This window comes from Agelaius tricolor, unplaced genomic scaffold (genome assembly GCF_023055355.1).
Source record: "Agelaius tricolor isolate 1412-34295 unplaced genomic scaffold, bAgeTri1.0.p SCAF_7, whole genome shotgun sequence".
NCBI classification, from domain to species: domain Eukaryota; kingdom Metazoa; phylum Chordata; class Aves; order Passeriformes; family Icteridae; genus Agelaius; species Agelaius tricolor.
The window spans coordinates 18,756,368-18,774,054 of NW_027269267.1; the positions used below are offsets into that span (position 1 = coordinate 18,756,368).

General features: G+C 41.4%; 1 protein-coding gene across 9 annotated transcripts in view; it reads left to right on the plus strand.

Annotated features, from left to right (window-relative positions):
* GPM6B (glycoprotein M6B) overlaps positions 1-17,687 on the plus strand; it is a 107,378-nt gene that overhangs the window by 87,116 nt on the left and 2,575 nt on the right. For 6 of the 9 annotated variants that reach the window (XM_071430521.1, XM_071430519.1, XM_071430517.1 and 3 more), the window contains 5 exons: positions 6,004-6,190; positions 9,630-9,786; positions 12,917-13,088; positions 14,971-15,044; positions 15,351-15,416. In XM_071430521.1, coding sequence (XP_071286622.1) covers positions 6,004-6,190; positions 9,630-9,786; positions 12,917-13,088; positions 14,971-15,044; positions 15,351-15,416 — 656 coding nt within the window. Of the gene's footprint in view, positions 1-6,003; positions 6,191-9,629; positions 9,787-12,916; positions 13,089-14,970; positions 15,045-15,350; positions 15,417-16,088; positions 17,259-17,687 lie in introns of those variants that run through there. The other 3 variants (XM_071430516.1, XM_071430520.1, XM_071430515.1) reach the window with 1 other exon arrangement.

Here is a 17,687-nt window from a genome sequence, read left to right on the forward strand (position 1 = left end):
AACAGAGAACAAATACCTTCTCAGAAGAGGGGAACTAGCTGTATGACAGTGCTGAAACCAGATATCTTGTATCTGTATCAAGAATAACTGGAGAAGTTACAATTAAATCTGATGACCTTCAGAAAGGAGCTACTGGTTCTTCAGGTAGCTCTTAAATAGTAGAGGTTGGAGTGAGGTTTACTGGATGGATCAGGCTACTCCAGATCTCACAGGTTTTTATTGAAAGAAGCATCTTGTGCTGGCCACTTGGAGGGATAACAGAGGTGCTCCTGCTGCATTTCAGGTCTGATCCTTCATGGCAGCCCTGATGGCTGTGTTCTCCAAAGGTCATGTCCCCTCCTGTCCCCCTGCTGGCCAGGAAGGAGTTATTGATTAATTACCCTGGGAGAGGGGAATGCAAATGCACTGGGGAGATTATCAACCTGGCTAGACTAAAGTGCATTTACATTAAGTTTTCTGGCTGTTATGAGTTAATTTTCAGTATAAGTTAATTTCACAACTTTTTATTTGTGTAGGACAAAAAGGCAAAATTAGGAAATACTGAAAGGAAGTTTCTGTGGAAGAGCCTTAAGTGGTTTGTGGGAGGAGAAGAAAGGATTTTCTCTATTTGAGTTCATCACTTATTTAATCTGTTTAATGTTAATCCACTGGTGAGTGAACGTTTATTCTAAGTAGTAACAGCAGTTTTTGCTTTGTGTCATGTTTTGTAAATCAGCAAAATTTAAAATGAACAGGAATGAGTAAGGATAGAGCTTGGACAGAGACTTCCATGTGATTTAATGCTGAGCCTTTTCAATTTAGTCTCTTATTAAAGCATGGAGATAAATTTTTCACAGGCTTTAAACTTACACTTGTAAGGTTTAATATTTTATCTTATTGTGTTGTTGCCACTGACCTTTGGCTGCAGGTGTGGGTGACAGATGTGAGGAGTAACCTTATTGCCAGGTACTGGCTTAGTCTCATGCAGAGAAGAAAGAGGTAAATTCCAGTTTTGCTTCTGAGGTATTAGCCTATTCCCACATCCCTCACTGCTTCTCCTGTGGCTGCCTATCATGCAGCAGGTAGGAAAATGTACATCCTAGCATGCATAAGCCATTCAGAATGGAAATTTTCAAACATACGGTGGGTGGCAGACAGTAAAATCGGCAGTTGCTTTCATTGACATAAAGTTCATTTTCTGACAAAAATCCATGGTGCTTTAGGCCTCCAAGGGTATTATTCATGCTTGGTATTGGGTAGTCTTCAGCACTGGGGAAAGCAGGAGGTAAATGTCAAGTACTGAGTTGTCCTCTTACATTTATTTGTGAATTGGGAGTGATGCTACCTACACTAGGCTCCTGTGGATGTGTAGTAATGAGCCCGATTTAGTTCCTTGGCTGCATTTAAGATGTTATCTATCTAGTGCTTTCATTTAAGGTGTTATCTAGTGCTTTTTTCCCCTTGGATTTCTTGCAACCTTCCTTTTGTTAGAACAGTTCCTCCCCCGTGATTGTGGTTCTGTGGTGGAACATGAAGTGCAATTTCTGCCTTGTATTAACTGGGCTGGTGTCTGACAGGCCAGCATTTCTTAAAATGTGTTACACAATTACAGGAAGTAGGTGACAAGGAGAAAATTATGCCCATTGCTTTATCTCTCATGGGAGGGAAAGAAACCAAACTTCTAAGGAAAAGAAAATGGGAACTAACTCAGACAGCCACAGGATCCTGGAGGTTTAGCTCCCTGAAATGGAAAACTTTTCAAAGCTCCTTTCAGGTTTTCTTGGTTCCATGGTTTTTTGTTCCATAGTGACCCTGACTATGGCCAGTGGTTAGAACCTGAGATGCATTGAGGCATTAGTTCAACCTAGGAGGTGTTTGGAACATTAGACAATAGGCTGTTTTTCTGTTCAAGAGGTGTGAATATTCTTTCTTTACAGCATGTTCTCCATGCTTTGCTTTGAGGGAGGGCTTTGTGAACATCAGCCTGTCTCAGCTTTTCAAGTATGGGCTTCAAGAACTGATGTATGATGTTCCTAGAGCAAGCCCTAGGAAGACTCAAGGAAGGCTACCTGATCCTATTGCATTGTCCTTTGTAATTTCCAAAACACCGATTTGACCTTAATAGGATAAGGTACTGTGTGAGAACTGCTTCTTTTTTCTTTTTATTTAAAGACCATTTTCCATTAATTCTCTATTACCTTGCCATTCTGAGTTTAAATCTTAAAGCTGTACTTAAAGTACCAAAGGAGGTTTAGCCACACAATCACCATTTGGCATGGGAAATTGAATGGCTAAGCCCCTGCATGCAAGCAGTAGGCTGTACACTGCTGAGCAGATTGTATAATTGTTCAGCATACATTAAGCAACCAATTGCCAATTTATGTACATATGTAGGTTCATCCTTTACCAATTTCCTGTGACTGATAGCTGCCAGGAGATGAAAAGAATAGCCAGTTCCTGTTTCTTTCTCTTCTCTTTATTTTTGTCCTTTAGCAAGAATATTTTTGTTTGTGTGTGTGTTTAATAGCATTCATTCCCTAGAGAATAATCTCAGTCTTTGTTTTAGCTGGCCTCCTTCTGAGAGTGTGTTAAATCTGTAGCCAAGATCACAGGCAGCTCTGGGCAAATCATTGGGCTGTTATTAACCTGCCTCCATGGCAACTGCTGCTCACCAGCCTGAGGACAAAAAATGTTTTTATTCTGCTGAGTTGCACAAAAGGTTCTAGTGATGCCTTGCACAAAATAGCCATTGAAAGGGAAGATGCAGTGATGTGTGTTTGCACTGTACAGTTTCATATTTAAATCATTTTACACTGTTTCGTTGGAAGGGGATGTACAGCTGAACAGTGCAGCGTTTTGGCCATATGGAAAGTAAAAACTAGCAGAAAATTGGAGCTGAACTTATTTTAATCCTACTTATTTTTGTCAGCTTGAGTTCACAGGCCTTCATCCTGCAGTTGTCATCAGAGTGTTAGCAAGTTATTTTGTGAACATGAGCTAGGCAAACATCTTCCTGGGGTTTCAGTTGTACTGTGTGAAGATAGTTGCTGACTTAGAGTTGCAGAGAGAGAACATAAAGGTTTCCTGGAAAGCTTTCTAATTGTTTTCAGAAATCCTCTCTTTTGCTTCAGTGCTTCTTTGGGAAGCTTGGTAAGCATATCTCAGTTCTTGATGAGCTTCAAATTGTATCTGGCTTTGAAAGCTGCTCTTAGCAGTACTGTTTTAGGCTTGTGTTAAAATTATAAAATCAGCCATATTGCTTGGGCTAGGCATGGCTTTAATCTGCCTTAATCATAAAGTGCTCACAGTGGGATCTGGGGGGGAGGTCTGGCAGCCCCAGCACTGAGATGAGGTTCCATTCTGCAGTTAGTTACCCTCTGGCAGGAGGCCGTGCAGCTCTGCTGTCAATTTGGGTGCAGAATGACTATGTATGGATGGATACTGTCTCTTGGAAACATGCTGGTTTGGGATGCTTCATGTGCCTGCAAGCTGGCTGTGTGCTGTTTCCAGGTGTACCAAAGTCTCTCTGATTCCTGCTTTAGTCTTGGAGTCAAGGTGAGTAGTTCCTACAGTTCCACATTTGGGCAGTTTTCTCTGTTTAAAATAATGTGGTTGCTTTAGTCACCTCTGAGGGTGTCTAAAGCCAAGATACCCTTGGCTTTGTTCTGCACTGAGAAAATGAAGGCCACCCAAATTCTGTGATGCCTTTTTACTTGGACTGCAGAGGAAGACAAAGAGTATGGCCACAAAGACAATCTGTGTAGCTGCCAGTTGCTGAGAGGTGAGAGGGCGTGGGCCACTGTTCCCTTGTGTTTGAGGGTCTGTGGATTAGTGGCAGATACTGTCATGTGTTTGGGTAAGGGATCCAACAAACTCCTCAGGGCAAATGTTCTGCCAGTGGCCTGGAAAGCTGGCCTGGTAGTATGGGGTATTAAACATCAATCCTGGGTCTGCACCAGTGTTCAGTTTTGTCAGGCTGCTCCCATTTTCTGAAACCAACAGCTTTCCTTTTGGATCTTGTCAATCTCTTGTTTTTGCTTCCAGCTGTTTTATTTTCTGTCTTTGATGGGATCCTTCTCTAAAGCAGTGTGTGGGATCAGCACTGTTTAAGTGATCAACCTCTCCACACTAAGCAATGATCAGGTGTTGGGTCTCCTGCTTTAGGAGTGTGGCTCGAAACGTTTGTTTTGTGCTGTGACCACAAGTGTGTTGTCTGCTGGGTCAGAACATGGTTACTTTTGGATAATCTTTCGTGGCTAATCCTGCACCAGGTGCGTGCATTTCTTGGATTAATTCTGGGAGGTTTGGACCAGATGCTGTGGAGGAGAGCCAGGCTCACGAGTGTGGCTGCTCTTGCATGTGAGCTCTCTCAGGCAGATTCCCCAAAGCAGAGGATTGTTCTGCAAGGTTTGTTGTCTGAACTCAGCTCTGGACCTCTGTGATAAAATGAAAGCCAGAGATGATTTCCTCTGATAGTGTGCATTTGGATTTTGTTTGGCCCGTCACCGCCGAGTTGCAGCGTTTGCTCATTTGGCAGTATTTTTGTCATGAAGATAGTTCCTACTGAGTGGACTCCAGCTGTGGACTAGACTATAAAACCTTCCCAGAATTGTTTCTATACAATCAAATCTTGTCTGCAGTTAGTGAAGTAAGTAATTTTGATGGTGATAGCTGCTTAAGCCTGACTAGGGCATTTGCTAGTGACTCTCTAAAAGAGGAGTTTCTCACTTATGAAATGGGAAATCTTTCAATTATCGGATGCATAGTATTCCCCAGTGCCTCACAGAAGTGCCTGCTCTGCAACTCATTCATTACTGGGAAAGGGAGGGGGATAAAAATAAACTTGCCTCATGTGGTGGCTGGAGACTTGCTGATCTTTGTGAGGAATTTTTTGGGTGGGAAGATGTGATGTCCTCATTTGCCAGCTGTCTCCTTGCCTTCAAATGCCTTGTCCATGTAGTGCCTTGCCATAGCAGCAGTGGCTGTCCTGCGACGCTGGCCGCTCCATTAAGCGTTGTCTTAATGGCTTGTGTTCTTTGCAGTTGTATGAAATGCACATTAATGGGGACAGCTTAATGCCATCACCCTGAAGTAATGAATTGGTATGGATTGCCATTACCATTATAGCGCAGTTAAAAGCTGCGTTTGTTTCCGATCTACATTTCCCAGCTTTGTAAGCAGATGGGTTTTCAGGCCACGCAGTTGGAACAAACCTGGCAATTCAGCTGCAACCTCCTTATTACAGTGTTCACACAAATAGCAGCTCTGGGGGGGATGTTTTGTTAACTCAGACCAGTTAAACAATGCATTTCAGTTGATCATGATACTGCAAACTGTATTCAGGGATCACTGTAAATTCAGTGTATCCTATAAAAAGCTGGAAATGTATTGCTTATTCGTACAGATGCCCTCGACAAAAATTGTTACTCTTTGGACCCCATTCAATTGTTCTGTTGTAAAAGTATCAGTATCCCTATAACCTCATGTGGATTTATATAAAAAGGTAACTTGGGAGTAGTGGGAGAGTGTGGGGTAGTTAAGTTTTGTGGACCTAAATGCATTATCTTCTAATGAAAGTGCAAAGCATCTCGTACTTTTCCAAAAGGCTTCCTTGTCTTGAGTAGTTGCCTGTCTAGCTCCCAGAATGCTGCCAGCATAGGTGCCATTAGTAAAGCTGAAACATGGTGAGCTCTAGATGAGCAGCTGAATTGCAATGGATCACTTTAGACAGTGATTTTTTTTGCTTTTTCCATTTCATAGGCTGTCTCATCGATCTCCTCTTGATCCTGTAAAGACAGGAGCACTCAGCCCACTTTCTGGGCTTTGAGTCCATACCAACAGATCTGTAGGTCACTGCTTTAGAGGGTGATGCTGTCTTGTACCACCTATAGATTTTTTGCTTAGCATGTCAATGCCTGGGCCTTTTATTCCCTCTGGCTTTTACCAAGTGGAGGACAAATATTCTTTTCCTCATAATTTGCTTTTTGCTCATGACATTTCTTTTGCTTTCTCTCTTCTGCTTAGGTTGCTTTGAATGTTGCATTAAGTGCCTAGGAGGAGTGCCATATGCTTCACTCGTGGCAACCATTCTCTGCTTCTCGGGGGTAGCGTTGTTTTGTGGCTGCGGCCACGTGGCGCTCACGGGAACCGTGTCTATCCTCGAGCAGCACTTCTCCACGACTGCCAGTGACCATGCTTTGCTGAGTGAAGTGTAAGTATGCCTCCCATTCCCATCATTCATCATAACACCCTCATGCTAAACAAGCAGAGATGGATTCAAACCTCAGTCTCCATCCCTGAGTATTATGTTGCTTGTTTTTGTAACGGTGCTTGGTCATTTACTGGTGTTCACATACAAAGAGCCAAAGTGTGTGTCCTGGTATTCCTGCTTACACTGGGACCAGCACTATTTAATATCTTCATCAGTATCACAGACAGCAGAATTGAGTGCACTCCCAGCTGCTTTGCACATGACATCCAAGCTGAGTGGTGCAGTTTGCTTACCTGAAGGGACCCAGAGGGACCTTGAAAGCCTTGAGGAGTGGGACTGTGTGAGTCTCATGATGCTCACCATGAGTGAGGGTCTGGGCAGTGCCCAGTCAGGGGCACTGGGTCAGGGCAATGCCCAGTAGCAATATATGCTGACAGATGAAGGGATTGAGAGCAGCCCTGCCAAGAAGGACTTGGGGGTGCTGTTGGAGCAAAACTGAGCATGAGTTGGAAATGTGCACTTGCAGCCCAGGAAGCCAATTATATCCCAGGCTGCATCCAAAGCAGCGTGAACAGCAGGGTGAGGGACATGTTCTTGCCCCTCTGCTCTGGTGAGACCCTACCTGGAGTGCTGCACCCAGCTCTGGGTGTGCTCAACACAGGAAGGACATGGATCTGTTGGAGTGACCCCAAAGGAGGCCACCAAGATGATCAGAGGGCTGGAGCACCCTTTCTGTGAAGACAGGCTGGGAGTTGGGGCTGTGTAGCCTGGAGAAGTGAAAGCTCTGGGGAGACTTTAGAGCAACCTTCCAACACCTAAAGGGACTTACAAGAGAGCTGAAGAGTGACTTGTAGCAGGGCCTGTTGTAACAGAACAAGGAGTAACAATTTTATTTTAAGAGTAGATTTAGTTTTTGTTGATGACATACAGTTGTAAGGGATGTCAGGAATAGCAAAGAAGCATGGTTCTGACCATCCCTCTCATATACCAGAAGCTCGTCTGGTATATGAGAAAATATATTTTTCTCATATACCAGAAGCTGGTTTGGTATATGAGAGAAAATAAAGAAAAAACTGGAAAGATCTGCAAATGTAGCCTTTGGATATAACCACAGGTGAAATATTTGGGTCATTTATGTTCCCAAGGCTTCTCTTTGAGGTCAGAGGAAGGCCTGGAGTGCTGCCTTGGGTCCCATGTCCAGCAGCCAGCCCAGCCATGTGTGGCTGTGATGAGGGGCCCCTGGGATGAGCAAGGTGGGCATGGCTCATACAGGAGTGCACAGGCAGCAAGCCAGACAGGTGATATTGAAGACTCTGGTATCAGGGTCCTATGCAGCACCCTTAATTCTTATTTTCTTTTTAATTTCTGTTCTCACTGACTCCCTGTGTATGCTTGCAGGCATAGACCTGCCAGTTTTTGCTGCATGCCTTCTGAGCACTGGGGCTGGTCCCACAGCACCATTTCAGGGCTTCCCCTGTCCACAGGACCCTCTGTACCCTGACCTGCTCTGGCACTGCTCCCCACTGGGTCCCCCCCTCCAGCACTGCCCACACTCAGTCCCTGGCTGTGGCTGGCAGTGTGTCCCCAGCTCCAGGGCATGAGCCACCAGGGCCCTGCAGTTAGACACAAAATTTAGTGAGAAAATGTAAGCAGCTGTTCTTCAGCAACTGGGTAACAAAACACCCTGTAGTTGCATCAGTCTCCATTTGAGCAAAATAGAAGAAATTGCAAAAGCAGCAGTCACAGGCAGCAAATTTAATGTTTTGGAGAGTTGTTGACAATGTTTCTTGTCATGTCAGCACCAGCAGCTGGGGAAATGCATAATTCCTACCAAAGCAGCTCACCACTGTGGAGCCAAGGGGGTGAGAAGAGAGAAGAGGTGTTAGAAAGGGGCAAATTTGAGGCTACAGCAACATTAAAAAAAAAAGTTAGTAACACACCCTTTGGAATAGACTTTTTTAACCACTTTTCCTGTTACTGATTTCTGGTAGAATGCATTGGGTCTCTCCTGGACTATTAATGATGGTGAAATGATTTCTTCTATACTCTCTCAAATCCTGAGTTAATTTTTTTGTTCCTTACAGCATAGATGTAACAGATTTATCCAGTTATTTTTAATCAGTTTGGAAAACAAAGATAACACTTCCCACATAAAATTTTAAATGAGCAATATCCTATTTTGATACAAGGGTAACATTTAACTATATAAATGGTAGTCATCAATTTTCCTTAAGCTAAAACATTCAGATGCTCTTTGGAGATCTATGCCAGCAGCTACTTGGTGAAGAGTGGCAAGAATCAGAAAAAATATCTTGAGCAAAGCATATTTATCCTCAGAAAACTGGTAGTGCGGATGTATAAAATTAAGCTCTTGGTTCTGTGAATAACTTCATCAAAAATAACCATCCCAACAATCAAATTCATTTTAAGAAGTTCCAGTGAAATCGTGCTAATAACAAAATATGAATTTTGAAGACCAGAAATGTTGTATGGAAGACCTGGAATTCTAGTCCTCCAAAATAATTAGGTTTGGATACAGAATCGGATTGATTCTGTAATATTTAGAAATTATTCTTTTCATCTACCTATTCTAACTAAAGGAAAAATACTGTTAGAGTGTCATTGCAGATGGTAGATTTTTAAGAAATCAAGAACTTTCTCAAATAACATCTGAGGGAAGTACTTATACCATGTGCCCTGAGATGATCTTCCTCTGAGTGGTTCCAGAGTGCCTAAAACGGAAGCATTTCCTAAATAACTCTTCCATTAAAAAAAACACCAACAAACATTTTGAGGCACTCACCACTGCTGTGACTTAAAGCGCTGAAACTACCAGCTCACTTGGAACTACCCTTCCAGGCTGTAGAGCAGCCTCAGGAGAAGTCACTGCATGTTTGTGAGTTTTCTATCAGACAAATATTGCTGAATTCAGAAATTTTTGCAAACTTAAGTAAATCAGATTTCACAGGTGGAAATGGTGAATTTCAGGGACTGCTTCCTTTCCCTAAGCCAAAGGAATAACCACAGAGCCTGGTAGTTCAGTCAGGGGTGCAGCTCCAGGCTTTGCCACTTCAAAGCCCTGCATATTGTCCCTGTCAGCCATTCCCAAGTTAAGAGCAGTAAGAGGAAAAAGTAAAAGCTCCATAGTGAAGGTGTGAAATTGCAGCTTTAACATGGTGCCTAACACCAGTCAGTGCAAGGACTGCAGCACCAACAGGGGATGCCCAGGTGGCTGCAGGACTAATGCACATCAGGACTGCTCACCTGGGAAGGGGCACAGTTGTAACAGTGTTTTCCTGCAGTCTGCTTGCTTCAAATGCTGAGGAGCCTTGAACTTTGTTTCTAGGAGTTGTCTCTCATTTATTATAATTTGAGAGGACTGACTTTGTTTTTATAGGACTGAAATCTAATTATATTATTTCTTTCTTTTCCATTTTAGAATACAGCTAATGCAGTATGTAATTTATGGCATTGCATCATTTTTCTTCTTATATGGCATAATCCTTTTGGCGGAAGGTTTTTATACAACGAGTGCTGTGAAGGAGCTGCATGGAGAGTTCAAAACAACAGCCTGTGGCCGCTGCATCAGTGGAATGGTGAGTGGGCTCAGAAATGGGAACATCAGTCTTTGCTGGCTAAAACCTGTTGGGCTCAGTTTGATTCCTGGGCTTTGAATAACAGAATGTTGTTGCCTTCTTTGTTTAACTCCTTGTGTGTGATCAGGGTCAATCCATGTCTTGGTTCTTCTCTGAACTTCAAGGGTGCTTGGTTAAATCAAAGTGCTGCAGATGGGCTGGGTGAGGGCTGCCATGGTCTCCCCTGTCTTAAAGTTGAACCCACTGGTCTAAAGTAAACTGAGGAGACTGCTAATTTTAAAACATTTAATGTGAGCCAAAATGAAATTCGTGCTTTTAAACGTGGAACACTTGTGATGCTTAAAGGCAGACTGTAAAATGGCTGTGGTTTGAAGAGCTATTTAAATATCAAACTGTAATGGCTCTGACTTCCATAGTCAATTGTACTTGAGTGTCTGGATCCTTCAACAAACAGTAATGAATGAATGAAGCTTCACAACATCTTTGCACTTGAATCAAGTATTGATTTGCAGATGGCAAAAGGCAGACAGATAGAACAGCGAGGCTTTTTCGCAAAGCCCTGAAGTTACCAGCCATATTCTCTTCAGCATACTTCTGTGTTAGAACAAAATTGTAAGCAAAGTTTATCTAAAAATAAAACTTCAGATTCTCACCCACATTGTCCCCAAGGGCACACTCTGCAAGAACAGCCATAACTGTTTCTGAGAGAAGATTTCAAAGCTATTACTGAAAATCTGAATTCAAAGCTCGTAGTTATGGAGGAAGCTAAGCAGTATGACAGATCGCCCACGGGAAAGTGTGGGTGAAAAGAGAAGAGGCTTTTGATGTGATTGTTGCATTTTAATATACAGTCTATATCCTGAACTTAAAAAATATGTACTTTCAGCTGGTTAAATACAAAAGAGATGCATGTTTATTTTCATGAGAGTTAGCAATTTTCCACTGTGCTGTTGGGTACTTACTGAATCTTTCAAGAGCTAATAAAAATAAGGCATCTGATAATTTTCCAGTTAAGTGGCTATTTGCTCAGTTTTTTTCCCAGCAAGTATGGCCTTCACCAAGGAGCAAAATTAGATCTAAAGCAGTATTTTCAAAAGATCCAAAATAAAGTAGAAACATACACATCCATGCATCTCATCAGTGCAGACAATTGCTTGTGCAGTTGAGTAGTTGCAGGCACATGACTGTCAGCTGCTTATACAAATACCAGTGTGACACATGGAAATAGGGCAGAAAAATGTGTTTTCATGTTTGTCCATATTTGTCCATACAATGAAGGAGAGAATTTACCAGCTGAGGAATGGCTTGGAGCTCTGATAAAGCTGCATTAATGTTTGGTGGTGACAGGAAAAGTGCCTGTGTGCTGCTGTGTAAAACCTTAGGACAAGAACAAGATTTGTGAAGACATAAAATGTTTAACAGACTAGTGACTGCAGCTGGGTACAGGCAACAGGCTTTTGGACATACAGTGACCTTTTGCCATTTTGATCAAGAGCTCCTCTACTTCTTCTTTCATTACATTACTGAGCAAAGTCCTGAAAGGCAGTCCCATCTTGCATAGGGTTGCTACAGAAGACAGACTTCCATCTTCCCTGAATTATTTGTGTTGGCTCTGGTAATGCAGAATAGCCATTTCCCACAGTTATCACATTAAATGTGAGAGTCAGTGTATTTTTTTCCTGGCTATTTTAGGATTTAAAGGCTTTGTGCACTTCCTCTCATGCACACTTCCACAAACACATATGCAAACTCATGTTTTATTTGTAGTGTATCTACAGAAATCCTTTAACCTTTGGTGTTTCCCAAAGTCCAAAGAGATGATTTTCAATTCTCACACAAAACGTACAGGTCTGGTGTATGGTGCTATCTAATATGAAATAGGGTATTCCAGTGGAGTTGTCTATAAATTAAAGCCTAGCTGGGGTTTTATGGACCACAGTTTTGCAAGAACTTCCACCTCCCCACACACCACCTCCCTTGACTGAACCATAACCAGTTGTTCAGCTCTTGCTTAAATACTTGTAGGATTGTTCTGGAAAAAACCTGTGGGGATGCAAATTTCCACCACTGCAGCATTAGTTCAGTCCTTTGTTCTGGGTCAGGCTGAGAATCCTCCCCCCTGAGAGCCTTTCCCATCCTTGCTGTTGTCCTCTGGCACACAAATTTTAAGGTAGTAGGGAACCAGTGCTTTACTGAAAGCGAAGCCTTTCCAGCCCACTGCAGCTAAGAGAGAACAGCCACAGCTAACACTGAAAAGAGAGCCTGGGAGATGTAACAGCATCCCCCACCTTCCAAGTGGGATCCAAATCCTGGTCTCACCAGGAGGAGGGAGCTAGGAACTGATGCCAGAGCTACTGTTTCACCATAACACTTTGAAGAGGAGGGAAAAGGGAAGGGGGTTAGTGGGAAGAGGAAGCTGGAGATTTTCAAAGCAATCAGTGCCACATCTTTTAATCCAACCAAAGAAAATACATGTAATGTAGTGGGTTTTTTTTAAAGAGCAAACCCAAACCAGCAAATTTTAGTGGATAAATCCATGATTTTCTAAAGTGAAGTAATTAATTTTCTGCTTGGCAGTGAGTATTAGACCAACTGAATCCTTCTGATCTGCTCTTAATGGTCATGGTATGTTTGCAAAAATAGATATTTTCAAATGTTACATTCCAAATTGATTTCAATATATCAGGGAGTGTGGGGGAGCTCTGTGAGCATTGATTCACTGCATGGTTTTGATTTGCAAGTTGTATAGAAATGCTAGTATGTTACAGTTAATTTAAAAAAAAACCCTTAAATTGATTTTTGTTGGAATTTATTGGTTTTAGCCTACAACCAGCATCCCTGCTTAGCTGAGAATCTTGAGAAATCAATGGGCTGCTCTTTCACATGAGGGCAATCTGTTTACTCAAGCAGGCTGATGAAAAAGGAAATGTCTGAATTACTTTCTCTGTAGCACTTAAACTACCAAAGTATTTGTAAGCAATGAGAATACTGATTTTGTGTGCTTGAAAATCAAATGCTTGCTCACTTGAATTCTGAAAGAATGCTTAAGCTTATTTTGAAGCATTTTTAAGGAAAATTTAAATAGTCTTTTCAAAGATAAACACAAAGTGTTTGTGTTTTCTCTGCCCAGTTTGTTTTCCTCACCTATGTGCTTGGAGTGGCCTGGCTCGGGGTCTTCGGCTTCTCCGCTGTGCCTGTCTTTATGTTCTATAACATCTGGTCAACTTGTGAAGTCATCAAATCTTTTCAGAGCAATGTGACAGTTCCAGGGGACCAGATCTGCGTGGACATCAGGCAATACGGTACCCATTTTAATCCTGATTACATCCTTTATCCATCCTCCTTGGTCTTCATAGTTCTGTCTCAGCCTTATCAGATGAATCAAATGCAAAAGCATCTTCTATCTCTGAATGTGCTATTACTTTTCTAATTAATTCACATTACACTGATCTCTTTCCAGATGCAATCAATTTAACTGAACTGACAAGTCACTTATCTGAAATGATTTTGTAGCAGCTTCCAATACTGTAATATTAGGTTTGAAAATAGATCAGCCCTAAAATAAACTGCTTGGACACAGTGCTGAGAAACAGATAACCAGATTGTGGGTTTTTAACCCATATGCATATATTCTGTTCTCTCAGAAAACTGTTTCACATTTAAAGATGAAGTAAATGTCTGAATGTTGCACTGACAATTACTCTCAGTTAAAAAAACAAAAACCTGCAATTAAAAGTCTGCCATAACTACTAATGAGTTAATACTGCTTTCTGATGACACGCAGAAATCTGAGGGAGCTGGGACAATAACTTAAAATAAGGTCAGGCTTTTCATTTCTTAAGGTGAGTTTTTCCTGAAGTTATTCATTTCAGCTTCCCTTGTGCAGAAGATCTTTTGTCACCATTACCTTTGGCTTCATTCTAGCTAGCATTTTCTAGGAATGTTTCTTTCTTTGGACTAAGTCATTCAAAGCTGAGAAAGTGGATTCAAAGTCGAAAAAGTAAGAAAGTTTGGCTTTGCTCTCCTGTCCAGGTAAGTGCAGTAGAAGAAATGACACACTAATTTTAAAAGCAAGTCTTCAAATCAGTTTAACATATACATTCTATTTTAGCAGCTCAGCAAGAGAGGCTGAGAAGACATTTTCTTCAGCAGCAAAGCCCAGGAGTGAAGGGAGATGTGCTCCTCCACCTTCCTGCTTCTCCTGGTTGTTTTGCAGCTGCATTAGTGCTGTCTAGGGTTGTATTGTTCCCCTGAGCAGTAAAACCATTAGGGTTTCAGTGTGTGATGGAAAGAGAACAGCTCCCTAACAGACAACATGTGTCACTGAACTTTCCTCACATTTTTGGGTGGAAGCAATAGCTAAAAGGCTGGAATTGTACGTAGCAGTTGCAGAGAAGAAGCTGACTTGGAAGAAAATCCTATAAAATCTTCTTGAAAGCCATGCCATCCTGAGATCATTTCAATGACCTGCCACATATAGAGTTGCTAATTCCAGCCAGCTGGGTTGAAATGCAAAGTTTTATGGGAAAACAAACTGGGTTTCTCTTAATTCAAATAGGTTTTGCTTAAGCTTTACATTTGTTACTGGCCTAAATATTTGTTATTTTAAATCTGCTAGATTCTGTTGACTTTTCAGACTTGCAATCATGTAAGAAAAGTCACTGGAGTATATGAGGTGCAGGAGACTGAACTTTCATGTGGCAGTGTTCACTTGATGTTTTTTACCTATTGGAACTAAACCAGAAAAAAATCCTGTAATTCTTCCCTCTAGATCTGTATTCACACCCTTCCACAGTAGTTTCTTGTTCAAGTAGAACCTCATCTAGTAAGTGCTACCCTGAAAGGTGCCAAGTACCTCCGAGATGCAGATTCTCTCTTCTGTGCTGAGTGGGGGAGTAGGCAGAGTGTGCAACTGGACCCAAAGTGCAAAAACCCAACCAACTGCTAGGCTGCCAGATATGAAAACCACATCTGAGAACATGCCTTAGCAGCAGCCCTCAGTGTGAGGAGAAAGCACAACCTGAGGGAGTTGTTTGAATTCCTGCTGCCATCTCCAAGCTGTTCTGGTCAACGCATGGGCGCCCCGAATGGGAACACAACTGGCAAGAGGGTGAAAAAGATGAGAGGAATAGAAAGCCTGTGTTGATTGCTAAAATTAGTGGTTTCTTTTCTGTGGTATTTCAGGTATTATTCCTTGGAATGCTGTACCTGGCAAAGCCTGTGGCCCAATTTTAGAGAACATCTGCAACACGAATGAGGTACAGAAATGTAACCTATGTGCAGCTTTTGCCTACAAGTCACTTGGGCTCCATGTAATAAATAGCTGATTGATGTTTTTGGAGAGAACTCATGCTAGTAGTATAAAGAGATTGCTTTAATTGTAACAATGAAGTAATTATTGCATCATCAAAAAAGAAAACTATTTTCACACTTTTATTTTCTAAAGCTTTGCTACCATGCTAGAAAGATGGTTTTATTATCTTTATTCTCTAGAACACTTGAAATGCATTTTATACTATTCCTAATGAATTACTTCAATGTTTTAAACATGTTTTTTTCTCTAGTTCTACATGTCTTACCACCTGTTCATTGTGGCTTGTGCTGGAGCTGGTGCCACTGTCATAGCATTGGTGGGTAGTATTTTTTGCTGTTTTATAAATAAAAATGTTCATTTTAGGCTTAAGATGCTTTAAGATGAAATTTTGTATATATTAAAGGTAGTGATACTAGACATGAAGGGGGGTGAGCTGTAATCACAATTATTTGCTGCTGTGGTTTGGTCATCACAAGTCAGCAGGTCCCCAACTTTTGCTTTAGGAAGTCACCTTAACCCGCTCCCCCATACTTAGGAAAAAATGATTTGCATGTCCTTTCAAAATCCTACTTCTATCCACTTTTTCTGCTTTTATTTCCACTATTTATTTTCATTTTTGTAGTTTATTTGATCAGCTGCTTATAACCTCTTGGTTTCCTTTGCCTGGAGCCAGGCAGATTGACTGGTCCAACCCTGCAGTGCCCGTTCCAGGTAGCGGTTCCTATGTCTAACGCTTCCTTTAGTGGCCAGCTTCTAACCCTGTGCCAGCCAAGCCCTGGTGTAGTACTCACAACTGGCTGACAAAATGGCCTTAGGGCTTGTACTGGGTTATCCTCCCCAGAGAAATGGCAGGTTTATTTATTTGCATCTTCACCCTGGAAGGAGCTCAGAGTAACATCTGTTGTAAAAGTATCGAGAGTTGCCCAAGTGGGCTTGAGCCGTCACCTTGTTGTATCTTACTCTCCTGTATTTTGTTCTCTTCCACCAGCTGATCTACATGATGGCTACTACATATAACTATGCTGTTTTGAAGTTTAAGAGTCGGGAAGATTGCTGCACTAAATTCTAAATTGTATAAGCCCAGTAAAAAGCTGCATTGCGTAGCTTGAAATACCACTGACACCCTAGACTAAAAGTCTAGCTTTTTGGATTTTGTTACAGTAATTGTAAATAGCTTCAGTAAGCATCGTTTAGCTTATCAGATTAATGAAATGACTTCTTGTATATGAACTATGATGTGGATGAGATCTGGCTATTTTTTCATGTTGAGAGGATTCAGTTACTGTAGGGGTGTTTATAAAGCATCCTTCTGAAAAGGGGATGTTTTCATTTCAGGTCTCCACTTGATTTCTAACAGTCATCTCAAACAAATACTGGAACAGTTCAGGGTCAGATGCATTAATTTATTCTTCACCATGAACACCAAATACAAATGCCCCTAAGCATGCAAAATATATATGGTGTGAAAGAAAGGAATAATAAAGTAGTGCCAGTCTATGTTGGCAGAGGTCAGAAGCCCAGGTATTATGAATTAATTTGCTTGTATTTCCAAGTGATTCCATGGATGATGAAATCAATTATTTTCTCTTACTCTTAAGTGCATGCCAAATGATACTCTTTCTCTAAGAAAAGAAATCCTTGTCTTAGCTCTGCGTAAAACAATCACGTTCTTTTGGACCCTGAACTAGTAAGAAACAGCATATGAATAGCTTCTGCTCTTGTATGGCTGCACTTTAGTAACTGATTTCTCAGTAGCCAGATCTCAAAATGTAAGTATGACTGCACAGGAAGCAAAACCATGCATAGATCACAGGGACCTTTTAACAGTGTTGGGGGAAAAAAAGAAGGAGAAGCAAATCAATGTTTTCAGATGTAGATGTTTTTGCATGAAGTATGGGCAAAAGAAGTTGGCAAGAGATGAATGCACAAACTAGAAAAACAAACACATAATAATTTAAAAAGAGAACCGTTTGCTATACGCAACTCTTCACCTGAGGTTGGACAATGGAAGTTTAAAATGTAGCTATAAAAATGCAGGATTAAGACTTCTTAACCCAGACATTGCATGCTTTTGCTTAGTTTTGGATTCATGTTTTGATGTTTAATTTTTCGATGTGTTAATGTAGCCTTGTTCTCGTGAATAAAACAGTTCACAGTTTCAGGTTTTCTTCCAGGGGGAGGGTGGAATTCTCATCTGCTTGTTGGGGGAAAAGACCTGCCGGGCTCTGGGCTTGGATATGCATAAACACCACGACCTTAGAGAGCAGTTCTTCTTCTGAGCACCTCATAGTTTACAGATTCCGTATACTGCCACATACAAAACTGTTTGTTCCTGCTTCCCCCCCATTCTGCATTTTAATTGACCCGTACAACTCTGTAGCTCATTTTAATATTGTTGTACTAACTTTCTCTAAATTGTGAATAACCAACTGAATTATTAGCATGCCAAATTCTAGAGATCTTTGAAAAATAGCCTCTGTGCTTGTTTTAATAACAGAATGCTTATTAACGTAGAATAACTATTTTTTATGGTTGTTATTTTAAAGAGCGTCTATTAATCTGACTAGCAGCTTGCTTTGCCTCTTGA